General features: G+C 39.8%; 1 protein-coding gene across 2 annotated transcripts; it reads right to left on the reverse strand.

Annotated features, from left to right (window-relative positions):
• Window positions 1-3,372: 3,372 nt before the first annotated feature.
• On the reverse strand, window positions 3,373-26,586 carry LOC137284350 (splicing factor U2AF 50 kDa subunit-like). 2 transcript variants are annotated; one of them, XM_067816123.1, is made up of 14 exons: window positions 26,438-26,586; window positions 17,846-17,972; window positions 17,119-17,228; window positions 16,802-16,822; window positions 16,151-16,216; window positions 15,081-15,229; window positions 14,729-14,845; window positions 8,055-8,193; window positions 7,739-7,818; window positions 5,634-5,756; window positions 5,401-5,487; window positions 4,961-5,084; window positions 4,401-4,504; window positions 3,373-4,220 (listed from the first exon to the last, which is right to left on the reverse strand). In XM_067816123.1, the coding sequence occupies exons 1-14, from the start codon at window positions 26,490-26,492 to the stop codon at window positions 4,089-4,091; spliced, it is 1,434 nt and encodes a 477-aa protein (XP_067672224.1). In that variant the 5' UTR covers window positions 26,493-26,586; the 3' UTR covers window positions 3,373-4,088. The 2 variants fall into 2 exon arrangements, with proteins under 2 accessions (XP_067672224.1, XP_067672225.1); XM_067816124.1 differs by having other exon boundaries at window positions 15,081-15,223; window positions 26,438-26,578.
• Between the last annotated feature and the right edge of the window lie 86 nt (window positions 26,587-26,672).

The following is a 26,672-nucleotide window of genomic DNA, read 5'->3' on the forward strand; positions in this document are numbered from 1 at the left end:
TCTTAATGTTACGGCTTATCGTACCTCAATACATTATCATAGGGTTACCAATGGCACAGTTCTACAAACGTTTTGTGGTTCAGAGTTCAGGAAGTAGTTGATTGATTACTGTTACAAGGTAATATTAAAAATGCACTTTCTGAAGAAAATATGACAAATCCATTATCGAGGATTGTGGCTATATCGTGAATAATGGAGGCTACGGCTGCTTTGTAATAAATCAAAACATGCAGAACATTATAACCGGAAGTTACAGAATACAAACATATTACATGTAGTTATAACAGCGAATCGCCGATGGGTAGTTACAGTAATTCTCCAATCACGAGGTATGACATGAAAAAAATGGAATGTTGTAACTTTGAACTAATTAGAAATGTTGTATCGGGACACGTGACAAGGGTGAGGCAGGCTCGAACATCGTAAACACAAGACTTCGGCTCGATACCGTCAACACCAGCCAAGTGGTGCGGGTTTCAGAGTCAGAAGGTGTTCGTATCATGGTCGTTGCGTTGTCACATTTGTCAAGGAGCTTGCCCTGTCCTGTTCAACAACGCTTGTAATGAAGAGAGGAAATGAGTAAACCTACGTGAGCATAGAACCTGGTGTTGCGTTGATCACTGTATGGGTGTGCGCCAATGTATGAATGCGATGTGGACAACTAGAAGTCACGTTCGTCCAACTCCTCACTCCTTGACCAAGCGACCCTCGACTCTCTATGTGAGAGTAGAGATCTGCTGATATCCCCACGGCAACTTGGAACAGCAACAGGAGAAGGTAACTGTTGTAGGGTCTGCTGACGCCTGGACGCAGTTACGGCAATACGCTCTGCCCAGTATCTAAGGTCCACATGGCGTCGCTCTATACCAGAAAATCCAGTGATCAACAGCAGGAGTATAGATCTGTTGGGATACGATGACATGAGTCAACCACGTCAGCTAACCTGACCACCTGATCTCCTTAGTCGCATCTTACAAGCATGAGTTACTTAAGATCAATTCTAACCCGAACCTTCACAACTGAAGTATTAAAGGCGGTGGTTACTGAGAAATATCCATGCTATGTTGTTTTCTTTGACTAAGTTTTCATCACCACGAACGTGGAATAACAAGAGTCATCAGAAGATGACATATCCCCCGGCCCCCACATGTTTGAAAGGACAAATAATCTGAGAGTTACTCATTGTTTTTTTTAGACTAAGTTTGAATTGTTTCGATGGAAGTCATGAAAATTATAAATCTAAATATAAATCCATATATCTGTAACCAGCAAAATCACAATTTCAAGATGTGTCTCATGTATCTGCCAAGATCTGTTGAAAGATATGGTTTTCGAGTTGTGCTCTGGGAACGAAGCCCACCCCTCCATTTTGAGACTGAGTCCGAAATGTTTCAATGGAAACCAAGAAAATAATACATCACAAAAACCTTTAAAAACCAAAAGGCACCACTTTGGGGTCTGCAACACATATGGTGCAGAGGTACTATGAAAGGGGCAGAAGGAGTTGTTGCATGTTTTCCCCTAAGTCTAAGTCGAACTGCAAACAAATCATCACAGCTGCAACCGCTATCTTTGTTGACACTGGCAAGCTTGGTTGTACCGACTATTTAGCTGATTGGCTACTGTGAGAATGCGGAGTGAGCAAAGCGATGTAATAAAATTATCGGGCTGAGCCGTAGATGCATCCAGGGTATAGTGGAGAGTTACCGTAACGTATACCCTGGAGATATCAAGGATGACATACAGCTAACTGAACCGTAAAGTCAGACAGTGGGGTTAGGGCATTGGGTTATTAATGAGAAGGCTTGACGTAGGTAGCACGACACTAAGGAAATATCTTGGGCCTAACCGAATCCACGGAACAAAATGAATTTATTTTCAGTCATGATATAAAAAGCTTCCCTTTATTGAGATAGTCATTTGAGAAAGGTATACTACAGACTTGGTCTCCAAAGTGAATATTCCATCCAATCTGACAATCACGGCAAAAGTGAACTTGAGATCACTCTTTTGCTTCCTTTAGTCGCATCCCGAAGAAATATAAATCACACTTGCATGGATTCAGGTGCATATATATATAACCAGCAAACTAGTGCATGATCAAGGCACAGGTATTTTCGACTCTCGATTATTAGGTGTCAATCTCAATCGTATTATCAATCTCAACTCCCTGGGGACATAAACTCTTGCATCCACTAGGCGCACCAGCTAGGACAGGTCCTTACGAGGTATCCCTCACAGCTGGGCGGACTGGGGCACCCACAGCATTTTGACCAAGTTTGCTGCACGCTTCTGTACCCGCAGGTAGGTGTTTACACGTATTTATGTGACCATTTGGTCATGCTCAGTATTGACCTTAAATCGCATAAGACATGCAAATTGACATTTTGAATGTTCACATTCGTCAATAAATTACACATTAAACACTCCAAGGCAATACTTGTACAGAGATGTTTTCCGTGAATACTGGTTCTTAAAATGAGCAGATATCATAAAACCAACAAGGATTCCAAAGAATTCTGTCAAAGGATCATATAGTTTCATGGGAGTTTTACACCACACTCCGCAATATTCCAGCTATATGGCAGCAGTCTGTAAATAATTGAATCTAGACCAGACAACCCAGTGATCAACAGAATGAGCATCGTTCTGCGCAAATGACACACGTCAACCGAGTTAGTTCGCCTCTCACAACATGCATAGTTGCCTTTTATGGTAAGCATGGGTTGCTGAAGCCCTCATCAATGATCTGAAGTTTTACGCATGTGTTGAAATACCATCATTGCAAAAAAAAAAAAAAGGGATCCTTATTTAAGTTCGCTTTTTATGTATATATTTTATAGAAACAAATAATTGTTTTAAATTGAAAAGTAGCACTGGCCCATGTCAGTTTGATGTTTCTGAAGTATCCTGAGGCTGGTTTAAGGTCTTTCTTTGTGTGACTTTAGGCTTTAAATTGCATAGTTTGTAAACATTTCGATGTCATAACTCACTAAAGTGGCACCGGAGCAGAAGATGTTTCCAAAGGCTGTTGAAGGGCGCTACAAACTAGGAATATCAAGCAAAATCACAGCAAGGAATGTGTAGACACATGCAACTGAAGTAGGATTTTCATAATAGGGTTTCTAATAATAGCAAAAACATGGTCAGTAAGCGGTTACTTGATCCACTTATTGGGCATAAAAACACCCCGATAATATAACAGATCTATTCATACCTACAATCTCTTATGAGAATGTTGAGACCGAAAACACTTCATATCAGCTTAATGTGGGAGTATGTGTTTTTGTGCATGCTCTCTGAATGTTTTAACTGGCAAAATACTGTAATAGCATCAACTACAATGCATAAACAAAAAAGACACTCATCACGAATGGTAAGACTGCTTTTATTATGATGTACTTGGCAAAATATGAACCTTAAAAACAAATTGGATGATTTTACATTGCTTTTTACAATTTCAAAAGTCCACAAAAGCACCATCTATCAATGATAAAGGAAACTTATGTAAGAAGCTTACTAGAGTAAACTCCAAGTCATATGGTACTGCATAAAAGCATAAAAATGATCAACTTTCAAGCCATGAAAAACTAACAAATATGATGCAATCAAAAGTACTTGTACAAAATATGTGGATTTATTCATTATGATCATTAATTGATTGAAACAAATACCAAACAATACTCCTTCTGAAGCAAGATGAAACCAACACTTACAAACTGATGATCAAAGGTCCCAAAGTTGCAACACATTTATTTTTACATATAACAAAGTTCAAATTCTTCTGCTCTGTATTTAGTAATATTTAATTTCATATCATATAAATACTGAACTTTTAATATCATGGATCTTTCATAACTTGTAAATCTGATGTTTCATAACTATATTCAGTACATTATTCTGGGAGTGCAACAATTTATATTGAAGAACAGCAGCATGGTAATTATGTCTCGCGTGGCAACACCACAATCAGTTGACTATTCATTGGTCAGACACAGTAACTGTTTGGCTTCAACGGTAAGTTGCTGGACACAATTTATTCGGATGATGAGGTGTGGATGAAAACCAGCACATGGGTAGAATGTGTTTTAGAACTCTCTCCTATGGTACTTGTCTGGGTCATAGTAGGAGGTGACAACAACACGATTTGAGAACTTTCTTCCTGTCAGAGCTTGTTGGGCCTTCTGACAATCAATCACAGAGTTGAACTCAACAAATATCTGAAACAAAAGCGACACATTTGTCATCGCAACTAATAACGTACATATATCTCAATTTTACATTCAGAAAATTATGAAAGAAAATTTTGGAATTGATGGTCTTCATTTGAAATGTGTTCTATAATAGCTTACGTTTGTCTGTTGACAAAAACTCTGTAAATAATGAATATGTGAACATACCTTTCCAAGTCCTGGGATTTCTACCCCTTTAATTGGTCGTGGAATCTCGATACTGCGGACTACACCATACTTGCCACACTCCTCTCTCACATCCTCAACAATATCTGTAAACAAGACACAAACAAGATAGGAAACATGACATTAAACATGAATGGCTACATACAACACATTCAAAGAAGAGTAAGAAAGTGCATGCACTTCTTGAACGCAACAAAATGTACTCAGTATGAGGCCCAGATGAAGATGGACTTGGGTATGCTGTATGCATTTATTCTAAACTTGGCATCATCAAACATGACCAACATTTAGAATCTTAGACAAAATCAAACAGATCTAATCTATGATGAGACAGCAAAGAAGCCACATGTTGTCCACAATTTGATCAGCCTAAAGACAAAATGAACTTCCTTTCTTCAGCTACATCTGTCAGGGTTAAGAATTTAGTATGAGATTGCATGCAATGTTCAAACCTGACAGGATACCAACTAGTATGAACAAAATCTCCTACAAACTGTGTACTAAAGACTCTCTGCTTAATAATCCCAGATATGAGTACTCACCTTCATACTCCTCCTCATCCTCAAGCTCCTCTGCCAGAATCATGTTCATGAGGCAAAGCACCTCGGTGGCAGGACCGGCACCTTGGTTCAGGTTCAACCCCGGTACCTGCAACTGTACTGGAGCCTGGAACATTAAAAACCATATGTTAACCCTACATGTATGTCGGAAGTCTAAGGCTAATATGTCAAATGAAAATTGAAACTTCACATATGTGTATTCATCATTAATCTTACTCAATTATTTTTGGAGACAGTATTAGCACTTGCATCTTAGAAGGTCCTAGTCTAGGCAAATACTGGGCTTCCACATTTACAAGATGAAATACTTTTGCTGAACACGTGAATGACCCCAGGAATTCAATAACAAATGCCATGACAATGTAACGTAAAACAGCACAGAACAAACAGAACTTGGCAGTTCCTGTAATCTATGTACTCACATTCTGTGCATTCTTGGCCCCAACACTTGCCCGCTGAACAATGAGTTTTTTGTCTCCGAGCTGCATGCCGTTCAGTCCTGCACATGCCTGCCGAAAAGAAAAACGAAAAGAAATGAGTGAGAAAAGTCCCAATGAAATGCCCAGTGGCTCCTACCTCCCTTCAGCTTCATCCTTAGCTATGTAAATGAAATACACAAGTTCAAAAGCCAAGGTAAATCAAATGAAGTTGCTACCTGATCAGTGATGTTGACATCCACATATTCACAGAATGCATATCCTTTTGACAAGCCAGTTGCACTGTCCTTCACCAGGTTGAAAGCCTTCAGAGGTCCAAAGGAGGTCAGCAATTCCTTTACCTACAAAGCACAGAGCAATAATATACCACAGTGTTGAGCAATATCTAACAAAAAAATCTTTGGAAAGTAGTCATTAGTTAACAAAACAAGATAACTATTTGCCTACATGGTTGTAAAGTTTTTAAATTTCAGATGCTTCCACAATATCCCTTATCAAATCAAACTCAAATCATATGACATTTATTCAAAACATGGTTCTATAATAGAAATGATAAACAATGTTGTAAGGGATCATAGCTACATAGATCATATATCCAATGATCATGTGGGCTATACTTACATTGAACCTGGTAACTAGCTTACCTAGTGGTCTGTTTGTACCTGTCAAATTTTAACTAATCAACATGTGCATGCCTTCATTCAATAAACCCACCCCTGTAACCAGTTATCTGATATTCTCATCGCTTCCCACAATAGCTCAACTTCATACCAAATACATCCTACTCATTTCTAAATCAGAGCTACACTACAATATACTTATAAATCAATTATGCATGCATTACCAATTTTGTTGAACTATCTACAACGCACAAACACATTTTATACTAAACAAACAAAATGTGATTTGTGTCCAGCAACATGCAAATGGTCAAAATCTGTATCTTAAAATTTGAACACTCTAAATCATTAATTTCACACACAAACAAAAGAGGAGAGCCTTTCCAAAAAGTTTTTCAGTTCCATTAAATTTTACAGCAACTTGCATGTTCCAGAAAACAATCAGTTTGAAATTAACAGAAAACTGCCTGACATGACATTACACCATGTAAGTGTGTAATACACGCAAGAAACCCTAACCATTCACACCAACATGTTCATATACTTCATAGCCATGTAAGTTAATGAAGAGAACCGGTCAATATTGATCGACAAATGGGATGCAAACTTACACATGATAGTGCAAAAGCACTGAGGGTCCCCCATAGTGAAAGCACTTTCAAACAAAAATGTAACTTGCCTGTGTCTTGGTTGGGCACATATAACAACAGTTTGCTCATGTTAGGAAGAATTGTAAACGGTGGGGTTTTCAAGCTCTTCCCCTAAGCTAGGGAATGAAAGGGGGAAGAAAACAGAAGAACAGATCAGTACTTGTGTCATTTGCATATATCAATCACAAAAACTACAGATCTGGAACAAGTCATGATCAAGAGTGGAAATGGCACCTCATGTCATTTACTTATTTTCTCATACAAGGCAAAACAGTTCTTGATGAAAATCGCTGATATTATTCTAGTGACTTACAATGAACAAGGAAATATTGCACTTCAATGTTGTAACAATCTACTTACATAAATTTGCAAATAATTTGAACATAACCGAAACATAAAAATAACCTGCAAAAGATTTTGAGCTGAAAGAGACAGCCTGAAAAGAAGACTGCAGCTGCAGCTGAAAAAGAATCACTGAAACAAAGAGCCTAGGCTAAGGTGCTCGTAATTTTGAAATTTGGAACAATCTGTTTTTACCAGCCAAAATTAGACACAAGCCAAACCAATCATTTGTCTTGCCATAATATCATCAAGAGAACCTGTCAACCCTATGGGAAGCTTGAAAGAAGAACTGTTACAAACACATTGTGTTGGCAGACCTGTGAATCTAACTGCTATGACATTTCAAACTTAGGGTTATAGATGTAAATTTATTTGGGGTCATAACCTGCTCAATTTCCTATTTAGTCTATTTATCAAAATCATGACATGTTGATCTGAAAAGAAAAACCAGGAGCCATCTTACTTGTGTAAGATACCTGCCCTGAAACAAACTTGACCATGTGACCCTGAGAGCTTCTTCCCTATGCAGCAACCAAGACACATCATCAACACTTGCCCCCACTCGGCATGGTGGATGAAGAAGGGCAGAACAGTGGACGCCTGTAACCAACACCAACATGGCACTGGAGAGGGGGCAGCACACAGACTGATCAGCAGTCTACATTTACCTCAACCAACGCCCCCTCTCGTTTCAGCTCCAGCAAAACATACCTGGTCCTCATTGAGGTAATTTGGCAATCCACCAATGAATACTTTGTGAGCCGAGTCCTGGACTACAGTTGAAACAACACCTGTAATTGGGGAAATTTAGACAGCAATTAGCTACTTGTTATCAAACCAAAACATCACTTTTAGTATTCAAAATGGACCAGAAGATGGACCCGAATCTTCCATGCATCATGTAAAAACAAGGTGTCTCTAGATTACAGGATTTAAAAACAACTGACAGCAGATAGTTTAGGAATAACTGTTTGATCAATAAGCAGTAACTGATCTCTGGAGAGTTTAAACACACCCAGAAACTTACCTGGCACAGCCACTGACGGAGTTTCAGCCATCCCTGGGAGGGGCTGGTAGTCTCTCGGACGCCGAATCTTCAATGACTGCCCTTGGAAGTTGATGCCATCAAAAGCCATTGCCTGAGTTGTTTCATCCACTGATCGGAACTGTTGTAAAATGTTATATTACATGTGCAGATTTAGTGGAAGATAGATGCTTTACAGACACTAGTTTTTCAGTGCATGCATCACAAAGTAAGATGTCCAAGGTAAAATCGCTTGTAATATTATCTAAGGCTGGGATAGGTCCACATTTTCTACCTGGGTAACCCACCATCTATTACCCTACCCTACCCTTAACATGAAGTTAATTTCTACAAACAAATCTGCAAGAAATGGCAATATATTCTACAGCCTAGCCTGGTATCAAAGATGAGTCAGAGTGTGTATTTCTTTAATATTACCCTCTTACATCTTTTGAATAAGTATTTTAGGTTTAATAGTTGCTTATAAGTAAAAAGGTCAAATATGTTATTCTGATGTTAGTGTTTTTCTTTTAAGCACATTTAGGAGGGCACTGTGTCCTGCCCTTTGACTTTTGCACTTCACATGGAAGTGAACAGATACTTGACAAGGAAGAAAAGAAAACTGTAAATAGTTGTGCGTTTTGTGAAATTGTGAAAAAATGTGATAACAGATTAATGTCTTGAAATGCTTTTTCAAATTCTAATCTTAAATTACAAAATGAGAAGAGAGAAGAGTAAAAGATGAACTTAAAAATTGAAATTTTAAGACAGTTTGAATTCATACATTTTGTTATTTTTTCAATAACCCTTTGAAGTGCCATTTTTTATGAATTTACATTGCCATTTCTGAACCTTAGAGGCAACACTAGATATCATCCTTCACATGTGAAAATACAGACTCTGCATGATAAAATACAGCATGTAAATATCAGTACAGCATTACAAAACAGTGAACTTTGCCACTGCCCAATAGCAATAGGATATTTTTTTATCACCATTCATTCGATTCTACATCACCAAAGTGAAAACCTGTTCATAACATATCGAATGTCAGTCACTCACTGTCTTAGAAATAATCCAATCTATATGATCCACTGGTCCTATTGATTAAGTATGTGAATTCATATCATGGCATTTACACATTTTCTGGTTGCCACAAAAATGTAATTTTGAACAAAATTGATATTTCACACTTATCCTGACTTATGCTTATTTGCTTATCTCCTCCCTCTATGCAAAGAAATCCCTTTATGTTCCTTCTTTTGAAGTGGATGTACCATCACCCACCCACTGGAAGCCTCCCCATTTCCTGCCACATCGGTCACTTGACAAGCCCTGTTTGTCACTCTTTGTAATTCCATAAGCCTGACACAAGAACAACTGAGAATCCAATGTGTCCGGGGCAGTAGGGAGGGCTTGACGTCATGAGTCAAGGATAAGTATAACATAACTCTTCTATTCATTAAATTACATATTTTCCATTTGCTTATAGAACCCGGCAGAATCGGCTGTGGGTCAGACCATGATGAATTCTGTTGGCTGTCATGTAAGTACATCCAGTATTCCACTTCCTCACTCCCATCGGGAACTGGTAGTATTCTGGCAGTGTTTCGGTCCTGTTCTTCAAATAATTATCCGTGAAACGGGGGTGGGGGTGGGTTTGATCACATAAAGTCGAACCTCTCTTCTTGTGAAGCGATCACTGCCTGGAAGCTGATGATACATAGATCAGCTAGCATCCTGCTAGTGGCTAATGCAACTGTATGTCCTGATTCCTATCAAGATAAGCTGCAACCCTTCACATGCACAGGTATCTTCATTACAAGTGCCGATTATAATCACTCATGCTAGTCTTTTACTCCACAGTGTGTCTGGTCTCAACAAGCCACGTGAGAATTTAGATACACTAGTTTCTTCCTCCATCTAGTTATCTATGGCAACTCTTTCTTCATGATGTCCTCCACATAGTGTTGCAACCGTTCTTTACAAGTACAATGTCGTCATCACTCTTGATAATAAGGGGAGAGTGAAACTAACTTTGTGGAAGCATTAGTAGTTGTGCGACAAGCGGCCAGAAAATTGGTGAATGTCAGTGTTATCATCAGAAGTGATGTCTCTTGGGTAGTGGTTGGCAAACACTGGATCTCCAGAAAGCAGCCTTACAGAAAGCTGTGAGTTACAGTCATCCCTCGCAATAACGCGCTTCGCGATACCGCGGACTCGGTTAAACCGTGGGGTAATCCGTGGCTCCCATAAAAAGGTTGTACTGCAATCACACCCCTTCACGAAATCAAAAATAGCTCATCAACAAATCCGCTGCTGCACTCTTATAATTTACCTAAACTAGTGAAATTCAGTGCAGATGGCAACTGACAGTGTTTATCGCACTTATCCATTGTTTCACATGCTTAAAACATGTAGTGTTTTCTCAATAATAATCGTACCAACATCGTAGCAGTAACTTATGAAAGACATGCTATCAGTCGAGTTACGACGAGTACTTACAATGTTTGCTGTGATGCAACACATCGCGCTTTAGCGCGGTAAGACACAGTCATCCCAGGATGTATGGTGTCAGAAACCACATTTTATTTGATTAAATTCAATCCCAATATTATTTATAAAAACTGTTGAAAGAAACAACGGAAACATCGTGAGAGCATTACCTCATTCCATACGTGTACAACTTCCGCTCACCTCATTCGTGAGGGTCCATTTTTCGCGCCTACTCCGATAGCACCAATTTCACATTATTCTTAGCAGTCACCAACAGATTACAGTCTCATAATCCATGGACTCCGAGACCATGTTATGTCCTTGAAATATATGATCTAACTCGGCCTTTGTTCCACATTATGTAATAAGTACTATAACACGGATGTCTAATAACGCAGGGGGCATCCTGTATTTCCATGTAGAGCTGGTGTCGACACCAAGGCTCTTGCTTCATGTGGATTGGAGGCTCATGAGGTTCAAGTCCTGCTGCCTTGTAGGCCCTCAGGTATAACAGCTCTCATCCATACTGAGATAAGTGTTGCGGGATACTCAGTAGATGCATCAGTAGATAGCAGGATGAATAGGCACTTGAATTTTGTCTTTTTGACTTAGTTCGCTGAGGATGTATTTTTGCTCTGACTGGGCATAATGAAATGCCAAGAACTGTCGATAATACTGGTATGTGGAATTGTACCAGTTGTCCAGGCAGTTCATATTTGGCGATAAAATCCCATCACAGTATGCAATCTCACGATGATTGGTGTCAAATCATGTACAACTGAAGTACAGAGTACTCTGACATCCATGCTGCCGTTATAGCATTTTCTGTGTCAACAGTTCAAAGGATGTTTGATCTAGAGACTCTTATGTGTCACTGGCGAGATGATGGAGTACAACATTCACTTCCCAAGCTGGAGCCTTCCCAATTCTGAGTTGTTGGTCTTCCAGCTGGAAAGGGTGTAGTAGGGCGAGTAATTTCGGCACTTTTGTCAGTTTGATACCTAATCTCATGGAGATGAAGAAGCTCAGTGCCACCAAGAAGATTGATAGTGTAGAAACTGTTAGTCCTGGTATGCCGTAGTTGACATAAGTATTCTGCCACTTGAAGATGTGTGGTTTTCATTGCATTAAAGCCCTTCCGTTTGATGTATGTCTCAAATCACATCCATTTATCGTCATATAAGGTGCAAGGAGATGTACAATTGCTAAGGTGACTGCCTTAGCCGATCTAGCGGAATATCCTTGATGTCTGAAGCAGGCATGGATATGATCCATATGTGAAGTTGGAATGGTATTTGATTGCCGGGCGCTTGGTTGGTGTGCGGATGACCAAGTTGGGGCATCCACTCCGGGAGTCTCGGTGATGGTTGTCCTAGTTCCTTGATGAGTACTAGAAACCATTATCTTACTGGCCAGTAGGCACAACCAAAGTCAGTTGCATCATCTTTTCGATGACTTCTGGTAGTAAGACTGGGGGTGGGAATGCATACGTGTTCATTCCTTCCCACAAGATGCCGAGAACAACTTTTGTCCACGCCAACGGATCTGGTACTGGAGATTTAAATGTTGGTATCTGCACCTGGGATGTGGCATGCCTTTATGTAGAGATTAGACGTGTTGATGATGTAGAAGAGTTGAAGAGCAAGTTCTATCAGCATGTGAGATCATTTTTAACCTTGCTTGTTTATGTAGAACACTACTGCCAATTCTGTCTGGACCATCAGTAGTTTGTCATAGACTCACTGCGTTGATTACAATGGTTGATAGGCAGAGTGTGTTCGTTGCTCACCCTATTTCCTGCTGCCCATGTTGTCCAGGAGTGGACCCCAACCTTGTAGCGATGCAACTATGTAGAGATGACTGTTGCAGTTCAGCTCTGTCAAATAAGTCGGCGTAGTTGTCATCTCCCCCTTGAGGTCAAAGACTGCACTGAGGTGAGCAGACCGAGACCATCTAAGTAAACTTAGTCTCAGTGTTATTCGTTAAAACTCCACCAACGAGTCTAACAAACCCTAGTAGAAGGTCATGTCAGGTAACCTTTGAGCGACCTGTGACTGTCCAATCAATAGCAGCGAAATAGATTTAACCAATCAGACAACGGCTACTACTTAGGGATCGGAGGGACTTCCAAATTATTCAGGTCACTGACACAGATCTTTCCACAAACAAAAATCCGCATACAACACAGTTATTTGACCTGCAGTATATATGCTTTGATGTTTCTGTTGACATGGTTACCATTAGCTCATATTTATGCAAGATGACATCCTTGAATACTGCCCAAAGCACTATTTTGAGCGACTGTTTACTCACCTTTGTCATGGTTGTGGCGTGTGCTGTGTGCATCATATGAAAGAGATCGTACAATAAATAGCATTTGGAATCATTCGGGTATGAACCTTTTTAAGACAATAGGGTATGTGCGAGTGTCCATTTTTGTGATTTAGTAAGCTTTGTTCTGACTGGTCAATCTCAAAGGTTACCTGATGCGACCTCAGACAGTTTTGTTAGATTCAATAGTGGAGTGGTAACGGAAAAGTAGAACTTATGGTATAATGGCTTAAATCTTGTCTCAACACTCGTGCTGTGACAATTCTTCTTCCTCGGAATGTAGACCTTTCGTCAGATCCAAGTCTTCGAAATCTTAATCAATAGTCTTCCGGTAATGCGATACCCTTCTGTGTACGCCATGGTCGTTGCTGCAGCAACATTTTTATCAGCTGAATATACATGAAGATAATCGGTGAGATAGTACGAACAGGTACACGCTTCTTCTTCAGATCATCAAAGCTGTAAGTTGTCAGCGCTGTCCTTCGAAGACCGATCAGATTCCCTCACTTACATTTGGGCTTGTCTTGGAGATACACGATTGAGCATGTGTGCAGATGATGGAAGTAGACTGTCCTCCTAGTTGCTGTGTCAGTGTTCTTCAACAGAAGATTATGCAGTTATTATCATGTACTGATGTCGCGAAGCAATGCCCATTCTTCCCCACATTGGTGCAGGTCGACTGGAGTAATCAGGTTCCACGAAGCGTCAAAATAATCTTGTTGAGTTCCTCGCTGCTGGTACACGACAACCTGAAATTAGAGTCAGACGCTCAGAGATGAATTGTTGATCATTCTTCGAAGTTGGAAACTTTTGATGTAGCAGTTGTTGATGACTGACAATGTCCAAATGTTGCAGTGGCAGCAGATTGACAGAAGCATCCGACGTGTTGAGTGTAGACTTTGTCAATGTCTGCATTAAAAGTAGACTCTCTGAAGCAGGTATCAGAATGAGTGTGAGTGAAAAAAAGAGGAAAATGAGCTGGGCCTCTTTGGAGTCATGTTAACTGAAACAATAGAACATATATCATGAATGACACCAGGGACATCAAATACATGGAATTCCGTGGATTCAGGGAAAATTCTAATCCCTGCTGAAGGTTGCTGTATCGTTGTAGATGCTGCATGTTGTGCTGACTTTCTGAAGCTCTGTACCTCAGGTAGTAGGAGTCAAGATTTGACATAGATGTCTCGTTCGTTGGGAGGGACGATATCATTGCTGAAGGACTTCGTTGAAGAGCTGGTCCATTGTTACAGCCATGATGTAGTAGTTGAGGACTAGTCTTGGAGGACATAGATGGCTTCAACTTCTTTGGCTGAGATGACATCGATACTCACAACAACCTCTTCTGGGACTAGGACCTAGACTCCTTCGCTATCCCAACAGCACCCCTGGGGTACGTCTGGCGATTACCATAAATCTGATTATCACCAGTAGTTAGCACATGGCTACCAGATGCAATCAGAATTGAACAGCCACACATGACTTGAGAGAGCCAACATAAAAATATGTAAATATATCCTCAATTTCATATCATAATGATAATTAATACAAAGCCATACACTACAAAATTTTGTGTAAAAGACCAAAATATAAAAGGACATTAAATGCTGTATAGGGACTCAAGCTGACACCAACCATCTCGCTAGGTGATGGAGGAGAGAGTGACAAACAGGGCTGATCATGTGAATAATGTGGGGAAAATGTAGAGGTATCCTATGGTGAGTGATTATACATCAGTTTCAAAAGACGGGAACTTCAAGGGATTTCAAGCGTTACACTATCTTCGCATAGAGGGAGGATATAAGCAAATAAGCATGAATCAGGATAAAGAAAAATAAGCAGTATCTAACCTCTAAAAATGCAAAGTTTTTGTCCAAGTTAATCTGTACAGCAATAACTGGATTTCCATCAGCCTGTGCAAGACCAGTAAGTTTCATCTGATGATTGAAGAAATCCATCATGGCTTCCTGAAATGAACAGAGAGTTTTCATTATTCTTTATTACTCCTTGAGCAAATAGTAGGAAAACTTCTAACAGGGACAACAGTGTAACTATCATTCACCATGTGTAAAATCAAATGTAATTTGCTCCTAATAAAAATACAACCAAACCTAAAAATATACCATAAAAATAATGTGTCTTAATGGTATTCTCTTATCAAGTTTTAATAGCTATGAACCAAATGGAGAAATCACTACAAACCTCAGTGACACCAAATGGTATGTTGCCCACATAGAGACGTCTGGCCTGCCGACTGATAGCACTGCCAGCAAAGGGTACAGTTGTGTTTGTTAATGTTGTACCTCCAGGTGCCACGGGTATTGGAGCTGGAGGCATGACAGGAACTGCAGCTAGATGAAAGACAAATCCAACATTTAGCAAGACAGTGTTCTACTCAGCTGCAGTTGTGGCACTACAATGGATAGAATATAAGTGAGGACAAAGAACAATACTTTTACGCGAAAGGGCTCAAACGTTTATCCATCAAGATTCAGGGATTGTGTCGTGACTGTTGCAGAAGTTACTGTAAAATGGTTCTGAAGATCAATTCTAAGCCAAACGTACAGCCATTCAGATCATTCTGAGCTTACTTTTTATCATAAAGGTTGTCGCTGTCTTGCGATGAACACAATTAGTGCACGAGGTTAAGTTCAGGTACAGAAGTCATGATGTCATGCTTTGATTATGATAAATATGTAAACTTGTGATTGCTGTGGTGTGAACATGGCTACTCGATCAAGGGTTATTCACAGTACAACACTGGTAAATTTTTTATGTGTTGTACAAAATTCCTTTCTTTCCATCATAATTCACTACTTAGGTAATAATTAGTACTTTTAACAGCCATCGCGATCCATTCCTCTAATTACATGAGCGAGCGAGCAAGTTTATGCCACATTCAGCAATACTCCAGCCATATGGCTGCTGTCTATAAACAATTGAGTCTGGACCAGACAATCAACAGCCTGTGCATTGGTCTGTGCAATTGGGTTACTGATGACGTGTCAACCAAGTCAGCAAGTCTGACCTTCTGATCCCGTTGCTCACCTATTTCAACAAGCATGAGTCCCTGAAGACCTATTCTTCTCTGGATCATCATGGGTCCTCTAATCATATGTACAGCTTCTGACACTGTAGCCTATTTGTCTTTGGAATTCCAACAGTAATCTAGTCGATAAAGAGGATCTGTACTTTCAATCTTTCATTGTCAGTTTACATAAGTTATACAGGCTTACTGTATCAAGTTCTGGTTTGTGTTCTGGTTGAGTTACCTGGTTGGAAAGGATCTCCAATGGGATTTGGGAACTGGGAGGGCTCCAGCTTGGGAAGAGCAGCAACTGCAAATAAATCAGAGAATGCTAAGATTCAACTACCATAAACAGTATTCATGACTATGACTATCAAATAATAATCTCATGATTCCATGTCAGTCATATACATTATATTCCTGACTTTGTTTTCGAGCCACTACTAGTGTGCCAATAAACCTTGTCATAACTAAAGAGATAATGCAATGTTTGAAAGAGCACTGATGGGAGTATTTGAAATAACCGCCGGCCCAGTGGCCAAGCGCCGGTTGTTATTGTAGTGCCGGTTATCTCTGTGTGCCATAGGCTTCAGTTAATTTTGTAGAAACAGTGGGAAACTGTGTACAATGTAGTCTATTTTGTTTCATTGATTTGACATTAACCAAATGGGTCTGCAGATTTCATTCAGGGCCTGTAGATTTTAATGCTTGCAGGCAGCAGCAGGCCCTCATGGCCAGCTGGTAAAACTAAAGTATTGCAAACACTGCTGACAGGTCTGACATTTTAAGAATATTTTTCATTTGACTATGTTCCCCAAAAGAAGCCATAGTTATTACTCATACTTGAAACATCAGCCTGTATACATATCTGCTGAGACAACATTAATTCACATACCTGGAACTCCTGGTACATTTCCTGTAAAGAAAAAAAAATTATTTAGCAAAATGTGTAAAAAATGTGTAAAAGTCCTCCAACTTATCCAAAGAGAATCATACTGAGAAACTGATAACCCCTAGAGTCTGAGTACCAACCCTTTCTTTGAAAGTTGTAAAACATGAGGTATAATTGGGTGAGAATAAAAACTTTAAGGACTGGACAGATTAAACAGTAGATTGCATAACCTCAGTATTATTATGCACGTATTTTGGAAACTTGTTCTTGTCAATGACCTATTTCACATTACTGTATAAAATGAAATCCACACGTTTTACCTTGCATGGCTTTGTACTGCATTGGTGTGATGTGCTCAAACCCAGGTGGTGGAATATCCCAGTACTTGTAGGGCTTCTTTCTCTTCCGACTCTTATCCTTTGGGGAACGACTACAAAGACGCATTCAAACATTATAATGAAATATAACCTTGACCTTTAAAGTAACTACTTCAGGCATATAGCACCATGATTTTAATCCCCTACATATTTGAAAGGACAAATCATCCGACAGTTGACGTTTTCCTGAATTAAGTTTGAATCGTTTCCATGGAAGTCATGAAAAATATAAATGCCATATATCTGTAAACAGCAAAAGGCACCACTTCAAGATCTGTCTCAAATATCTGCCAAGATCTGTTGAAAGATATCAAATGGTTTTCGAGTTGTGATCCAGAAACGCAGCCCATCCCTCCATTTTAAGACTAAGTCCAAAACGTTTACATGCAGTGGGGAGGGGGGGGGAGAGATAAAAACTAAATACAGACGCATACATCCTTCATAAATTCAATCTAAAATAAACACAACAAACATAGAGCCATAATAATTCCTATTTTAACATATTATTGCCATAAAAATGTTAAACATCTTAAACATCAACTAAACAGCAATGGGTAAATTGTAAGACTAAAAAAATATGCCCCAAGTTTAAAGAAATAATATTGAATAGTTTTTTCTGATTCTCCGTTTCCATGACATCCTGAAAAAGCAATGTCGACTGAACACTAACCTCCTAGATTTGCGACGACGATCTTTATCTTTTCGATCTTTTTTCTCTTTGCTTCCAGAGCGTCTGCGTCTCGGTGACCTAGACCTCCTCCTCTCTTTCTCACGTGGTCTTTCTTTTTCATGGTTTGCTTCAAAGAAGATAAGAGAAGAAAATCAGTAATCAAAACTGAAACAGGTAATGATTCACCTCCAAAAGGATAACATTTCAGAGATCTCATGCAAAATACTGTTTACTGATCATAAATGACCACAAGATTGCCCAAAATACAACCTATGGTACAAACATACTGTCGGAAATAGGAAGAAAAAAAAAATGTTTTCAGGCTGTTATTCTGTATCCCTAAAAATGTACACAATTGCAAATAGCATATGTCAAAATAGCCCACATCGGCCTAATTGGGTGTCAGTGAAATGCGTAATAGGATATTCACAAAAGCATGTTCACTCGTAAAATCAGGAACAATAGCTCCGGAAAACAATAGATCAGGCTATAGATGGCAATGAAGTTGCTCAGTCAGGTATGAAAACGGATTGTTGACTCACCTGGCCTGAAATGCATGTGCTGCCTACAGGCACAAGGGGTCGTCTCCATGATATTTTATGCTTTATCATGTGTGTTCAATGTGCCTATCTATTGATTAATATCTACTGTGCCGGGTTTTTTTCATAAAGTTTATGTTGAGGTATGTAAAAGAGCATAATACCCACAGAAAAGCTTGAGTGAGTCATCGTATTAAGGTTGGGGAAACCTACTAATTGGCCTATTATTATCAGCCTATAATAATAGTCGATTCCCTTAAAGTAAAGATAAAGGTTTGGACTGAAAGCAAGAAAAAAAAAGGAAAAGGAAAATAAATTCATCAAACAAAACAAACTCTTTATAAACAATGAAAAACACTTCTACAGGCAACTGAAAACAAATGGTGATGGTGAGCATGATAAATGGTCTCCCATAGATGCCAAGGAAATAGTCTGGAAACAGTTGTGGTCTGTACCCAGTAAATTTAACCTGGAGGCACTGAGAGTCAGTGATTATGACCATGCAACAATTGTGAAATTAACTAGGTTCGTTTGTCTGCTACATCTCACCAGATTGCCTGAAGGAAATTATCAACAAGTCCAAATCTAACACAGCTCAAGGGCCAGAGATGGCATTCGAAACCAGTATTGGAAACTGTTCCTGTGTGTCCAAACATTATTACTTCACTGTTTCAATTCTCTTGTGGACAAAGGTGATGTTCCTCTATGGTTCTGCAAAGGTCGCACAAAGTTTCCCAAAAAAGGAGACGACTGATCCCAAGAACTTCTGTCCTATCACATGCTTAAATACACGATATAAAATATTCACTGGGTATTTGACAAACCTCGTGTCATCCTACTGTTTCTCTAATGAAGTAATTTACAGAGAGCAGAAGGGCTGTTGGGGATGCAAGGATCAACTTATTGTACAGAAAATGATTTTGGAAGAGGGTAAAACATATCACTGCAACCTCTCCATGTGCAGGACTGACTACAAAAAGGCATATGATTCTGTTCCTCGCGAATGAAATCTCTCAAGTGTACTGACCTCCTGTAGCGATTACTTTACTCAAGTCTTTAATGAGTTGCCAGTTCACTCAACTTGTGATGTACTCGCAAGGGCACGTGTAGACTTCGGAATCTAGTCCAGTCAGAAGGGGAATATTCAGGGAGTACTTCAGTCCTTTGCTTCTTTGTCTATCTTTGAATCCTTTGACTTTTGAGCTTTCTGCTCAATAGGGAGGGGACCACCCCAACACAGATCCCCAACACCACTTACTCATCTCCTCTACATGGATGACATAGATCTCCTTCCGAAAGGAGATGCCTATTTGAAAGAACAGATCCTCCTTGCTGAATCATTTTCTAATGTATTGGTATGACATTTGGACTCGACAAATACTGTTCATCTGAAACGTGGCAACCTAACTAATGATTGATCGGTCAAGTTATAACGGGGAGGAGCTATAGAGCATCTTGTGGAAGATCAGTCTACACCTATCTTGGAATGCAAGTTCAAGACATTAGACAAGCTCCAGAATGCCCAGATTCAAGATAAACTTCGGACCAAGTATATATCTCGTTTAAAGAAAATCTGGAGCTAAGAGCTAAATACTTAAAACAAGGTCAAAGCTACCAATCCTTTTGCTGTGCCAGTCCTCTCGCATTCCTTTGGAGTAGTTGATTGGACAAAACAAGACATCCTGAATCTTGACCACCTGACCAGAAGGATCATGTCTGATAACAGAGCCCACCCCCTCAATCCTCTCTTAATCATTTATATGTGCCAATCAGTTCAGTAGGTCAGGGTTTCATTAATGTGGAGGCTGTTCATAACAGAATTCTATTGTGTACTTAAGCACATATTTCCTTATCGGATGACCTTCGGGTGATGCAAGTCAAGCCTTGAAATGAAAGCAAGGAATTCCCACAATCTGAAATTTGAGGTTGATTTTGTTGATGTCGATGTACGGCTGGATGGTACAGCGATGGGAGTAAAGGAGGTTTTTCCATTTCCTTCACCAAGTCTGCCCAGAGTTGGTCCTTTGTGGAGATGCTGTCTAAGTAGCCATTGCATCATGTGTACATACAGTATGTGGAACAGAACAGCAATCCAACCAACTCTTTCACCTGGATGAAGTCAGCTGGTCTCTAGTGTGAAACTGAGGGTTTCCCACTCGCAATCATTAGAATTTGATTCTTAATGAAAATATAAACATAATATGCCGATTATGCAATGAATTCATAGTGTCCAACACCTTGTCAGTGGATGCCCTTCCTTGGCACAAACAGCATATCTTAAAAGACATGATGGCATGGCTCCCTGCTTTTAATATTGTCTCTGCCATGCCTGTGGCTTTGACCCTGAGGTCCATCCATGGTATGACTCTGAACATAAGCCTTCATAACTTCTCTGGAATAGGGCCTATTAACAGCCTCAGAAAAATTCCTGCCAACAAACCTGATCCTTCTTCATAAAGCCAATGAATTTATTTATATCATTGAACTTTCTGTCCCTTTTGACAGCAAGATTCAGGAAAACCATGAAAATATGCGGACCTCACCTTTGAAATGTCACAATTGCATCCCAAGTACAATGTCGTCAGGCTCCCCATTGTTCTCTGTGCCCTTGGTTTGGTATCTCCTGAATTCTTGGTGCAGATCAGGAGAGTGCCCGAGTTCTCCACCGGGAGCACAGCCCTTCTGACAGTCTGGGTAATGCAGAAGGTTGCAGTGCCGGGGAGCCTTCATATCTAAGTTTAGATAAACCTATAAACAAGATAATCTACCCCCAGTAATATACATGAATACTACAGCAACCCACATATGGGTACACCTCACACATTATACCTTGAGTTGCAGAGGCACGACCCTCTGATCAAGTTGTAAGCCAAGTAGGTGACAAGATTAAATGGCAGTAAATTGTGAAAACATAGACCTTTCATTTTTCGCAACAAATGTCACGATAGCAGGTTTAGACAAACCTATTCAACATAATCTACCCCTAGATACCTCATAGTAAGTCATGGAGGCCCACCCCTCTGATTCTCTTCACAAGAGAGAATTGTGGACAGCTGTCAAAACGGTTGATGTCAGGTAATTAAATGTCAAAATGACTAGTTTGGGGAGTCTTGCACTTTGCTGGGCGCACTAACCCTAGCCCTATAACCTAACCCTAAGGATCGTAAAGGGGGGTGCACAAGGGCTAAGGATCATGCAGCAGCTCAGACTTGCTATAGCACGATATGCGGTGACTGGTGATTAACAAAATTCAACGCTGGCTATTTTCGGACAGCCATTTTTACTCGCGATTTCTCGCGCTACGAGAGATGTGACACCACCAAAGGTGCCGACAGCAGAGGTATCACTTCGTCTGTCACTCCTGCAAAATGTTTCAAGTAAAACTTCCTAACATAAGTACAATATCAAAATTATTGAGAATGTACCTTACTTGATCCCTAGATTCTCTCTGTAAAGGCATGATCAATTTAAAACATCTGTATTTGATTAACAACACGTGTGAACATCTGAGAGGTGCGTCGTCTGCTACGTTGACAAGCTATACTTCAGTCATGTGACACTAAAGGGAGGAAGCTGTGAAAACTTACCTTATCCCTATTCTGATGTTTTACATTTGGAATTCAACAAAATATGATTTTCCAATCCACTTTCAGGTGTGTCCTCGGCCAGACACGTCTAATTACAGGAATTATTCCAATGATACAATATCCAAGGCATAAAATGCTGTGACTGAGGGTGGTATGAGCATCAGAAAAGCTGCTAGAACTCTTAACATACCTTCTAGCACTTACATGACAGGGTTAGAGGAAGGATTGAGATGTCTTGCAACTCATCGGGCCCAGAGCCTCTGTTGTCTAGGGACGAGGAAGAGATGTTGGTACAACATGTACTGGGCATGTCATCTTTTGGATACGGCTATACAAGACAGGGTGTTGCAACTATTCCATCAGATCTTGCGGTCAGCTTGGGTAAGAAAGATGACAACAAACCACTGTCACTTCACTGGTTTTATGGATTTTTGAAAAGGTGACCTAAAGCAACAGTGCAGAAGCCCAGATCACTCGAACTCCAAAGAGCCAAAGCAACATCTGAAGAAACTGTTGAGAATTACTACAGTCGACAGGAAGCCATAATGGACAAGTATAATTTCAAGAATAATCCAGAGAGAATATGCAACTTAGATGAAAAGGGACTGATGTAAAACCATACACCTCAAGTTGTATCGTCCAGTCAGGATGTTCTAGTGTCTGCCAAGGTCCAGTACCACTACGGTAATAGGGTGCAGCAATGCAATTGGGAATGTCATTCTTCCATACTTCATCTTCAAAGGTCAGCAAATGCGAGATGAACTTTTAGAAGTTTGTTCTCCTGGTACAGCAGGAATTGTCAGCAATTCTGGATGGTCCAACAGCAAAGTCATCAGACAACATCTCTCTGAACATTTCCTGCGATTCAGCATTCAACCCACTGCCGAAAAGCCACTTTTGATCCTGTATGACAGTCACAAGTCGCACTTGTCTGTTTTGTTGAGTGGGGAAAAGGATCGGCACTTGCTATTATTTGTCCTCCCGGCACATACTTGTCACATACTTCAAACGATGGATGTTGGTTGCTTCAGTCCATTCGAGAGGATTTATTGTAATATCAAACATAAATACATGAGAGAACATGCCATGAAAGGAGTTGAGAAGCATGCCATTTGTCACTTGGATTGCAAGGCGTATTCAGCGGCTCTTACACTAGCACATTTACAAGCCTCATTAAGAAAATGTGGAATCTGGCCTTTCAATAAGAACGCTGTCAGCATGTCTCCTTTTATACCGTCAACGGTATTCAAGGGCTTGACTACTTCTGACCATCGACTTAAAGACAAAGGGACCAGTCAGACAAATTCTTCATCACCCGTTGTGACTGACATCACAGGTTCATCAACAGTAGCACCTACAACATCAACAGTTTCCAACTTCTTTGCAAGAATTGATGGAACCATTTTCTACGATCCAAAACATACCAAAAAGCGGAAAGTTATGAGTGCCATAGTCGGAGGACAGGCAATAACTGATGACAACATTTCGCAGAAGATGAAAGATCACCAACAAAATCAGCCATCTGCCAAGAAAGTTCAGGTGTCTTCATCCAAATATTCAAGATCATCCTCAAAAACATGTGAGAACTGTAATCCCGAACCCAACACTTCAAGAATTGCCGTGCAGAACAGACGTCGAACACGGGTAGTTGACAAACGCGACTCTGAGATCAGTGATGACGATGACGAAGTTTGCTGCCAGTGTAATTTATTTCAGCCCTTAGAGGTGAAATACTGTGTCTCACTTATTTTGGTGAAATGGGCAGAATGCACACACCCTAGCTGTAAAAAGTGGGTCAAACAGTTTGTCAAAATTCAGTTCTGGTGTCCATGTCACAATGAGAAAGAGGAGTGAAAGAAAGATTGTCAGCCAGTTTGAATACGTTGTTGTTTCTAAAGTGCTATGATGTTCATAACAGAACTTAGAATATGGACATGTTTTGTTTGTTAACGTTGGCTTTGCCTATTTGTTTCGTGAACAGTGTCCCATATGCAGTTGTACATTCCGGGGATCCCAATCAAGTGTCCGAAAATAGGCGTCACTCTCATCGATCGGGAGTCTCCCAGTTGTACAATGGCGGCCAGGCTGTTTATCGAGGACTTAATCGAGATTGGGAATTGTGTTGATTTGATCTAAGGGTAAGAAACTGGTTTGTAGTTCTGTTTTTATTTATTCATTCACGAAATAGCATGCTGCATAGTACAGTGCGTAGGGCAGTTCCGGATCACTAACGAAAAACCAACTGCATGCGCCTCCGCAAAAATATATCGGAAGCACCTAATGGCAATTTCTGACTGAGCAATGTTTCATGTTACTTACACCAAAATATGAAATTAATTCGGTCCTGACTGACTAAAGAAATATCGCAAAAGAAACGCTCCACTGTTACGGCAGTTCCGGATCATTTCAGGGTATTCCGGATTGCGTGACAAAACGAGGCAGTGTTCGGTTATTGGTGCTCGTTTGGGGCAACAGGGGTCTGTGTCAAACAGTAACACGCATTTATTAAATAGATGCGTTAACAATATTCATAATGTTTGATAAACGAATAATTAACAAACATTGCAGTTGATAACAACATCCACTTGGTTGATAGTTTTAACACTTGCTGCTCATAACAATATACTCCAGAATCATGATTCCAGGTACCAGTGTGGGCTGAAAATATTTTCTTGGGGTTAATACATAAGTGGTTTATGGTACTGATCTCTTCAGTATTGATATACAATATTTGGTTGTGACTTTTACATGTGACTTTAACTTGAAATGCATCGAGGCAAAATAACCCTTTTTTCAGAACCTTTAACGCTCTATTCAGTCAGCTTTTTAACATCACATCATCAGTTACTGATTGTGAAGCAAACGAGCATAATCTATTAATACCAGCCTATTTGAACTCTTTATGGGTGTTCGTGTATCTTCTTGTGTTTAAAAATGAAACAAACTATAGCTCGAGTCTACTCCAGCCTCATTGACTCCGCCTCTGGCATAAGTATCAGGGTATTTTTGTTTGTCATAAAAGGTCACTTTCTGTTTCTGTGGTTAATAACGTAATGACACAGTATGACCATGCCTACCCCTTTCTCTGCCAGTGCAGCAGACCAATGGAAAAAACGTGGAACAAGTTCTCCAGCTGGTTCAGCAAACACACTTTCACCTACATAAAGAATTTGCCTGAATGACCCTGCAAGACTGCTTGGCACTTGTAGTGAGTCGTACCTTACTAAAATACATCAAGTTATTGAAAAAAAAGAATGATATGACTTGAAAACAAAACAATTTCAACCCCAAAGCATTGTCAAGTTGGTTATTTCCAATATCCATAACCTTTTACCTGACAGACAGTTCTGTACCTCATATTACAATTTGGCGAAATGAAGACCAAAACGTTTTATGTATCTACTCTGTGCAAAGAACATCTAAGACAGACCCTTGAGTGAGTATATATTTTAGATAAAGTCAACCAAAGTAAGATCGTGAAACTAATTACTTTATTTCAACAGTAATTACCATTTTTCGGCAGTTGGCAGTCTTGAGGCGATCCCTATTTTCTGGTGATCCGGAACTGACCTAAACATGTGGTTCGATAAATTGCTCATTTCTCCAAAAATATGGCAGACGTAGAGAAGATTTTTGTTGCTTTTTTACAGGTGAAAAGTATATGCATGCAATGGAGTGTTAACATGAAGCAACTTGATTCTAGTCTTATTTGAGACGGGCCATTCCGGATGAGTTACCTTTTCCTGATGTGCCAACGACAACTTACGCGATGATAGGTATCCTCGTTACAGGACGCGCACATAAACTTCTGGTTCAGATCAAGTAAAACAAAATACATCACCATAAAGAGCAATGTCTCGGCTTTAAAATGAGAGATTGAGTGAAGAAATCCATCGAGATTTCGAGTTTCTAGGGGTTAATGTACGTGGCAGTGATCCAGAATAGCCGTGATCCGGAATACCCTTACCCACTGTATTCTTACCTGTCCGAAAAAGGTGTATACGAGGATATATGTGATCTTTCACTACAGTAACTGAGGACAAATGAGAATTTTTTTTGTTCTATTTCTGGCAGTGCTTTTGGACTGTAACAATCACTCGCATATGTCAGGAATGAAAACCCCGCTCTTCATTCATTCAATCTGTTACTCCTGTTGACCCGCGAAATCACAGGAACACATCATCATTGTTTAATATCAACTGTGAATCAGCAGGGAATGACAAAAATATCAAACAAGTTTACAAGACCTGTCTCAGATTAAAGGGTGAAATAACGCTCTCGTAAAACCATAAGTGTATTTATTGTAGTGGCAGTGCTATGTGAACAAGCATTTTAAATTTTCGCATGGATAGAAAGATACTGAATTCACTGTAACAATGCGGCCAGTTTGAGGACACAATACTCGAATAGTTAAAAAGACGTTGGAAGATAGTCTCGACAATTGTACAACAGCTTATTCTATCTACCAGATCTAGGTTCTCCGGGAAACTGTCCATCTTGAAAGTACTCTTGATCAGCCATGGCTAAAATTTGAACATGAAGGACTTTACGCTTTCCACTCGTTCTGGTAAAGAAAATGGCGTGTGCGAAGCTTCTAATCTCGTGTGAAAAATGTAGAGGCGTTAGCATATCCTTGTTTCAAATATTGCCCGTGATCCCATATGGGTGACTGTGATTAATAGAAATACAATTCACATAGAC

The sequence above is a fragment of the Haliotis asinina genome, chromosome 5 (assembly GCF_037392515.1).
Source record: "Haliotis asinina isolate JCU_RB_2024 chromosome 5, JCU_Hal_asi_v2, whole genome shotgun sequence".
Lineage (NCBI taxonomy): Eukaryota > Metazoa > Mollusca > Gastropoda > Lepetellida > Haliotidae > Haliotis > Haliotis asinina.

Excerpts from the sequence above, each read along its gene's own strand:
- LOC137284350 (XM_067816123.1), bottom strand. The coding sequence starts at position 26,492 with ATGGCTGATCAAGAGTACTTTCAAGATGGACAGTTTCCCGGAGAACCT. Across the intron at positions 8,194-14,728 it reads AAAACTTTGCATTTTTAGAG|TTCCGATCAGTGGATGAAAC; the intron begins GTTAGATACTGC and ends ATTTTACAACAG. Across the intron at positions 5,085-5,400 it reads GGGCCAAGAATGCACAGAAT|GCTCCAGTACAGTTGCAGGT; the intron begins GTGAGTACATAG and ends TTAATGTTCCAG.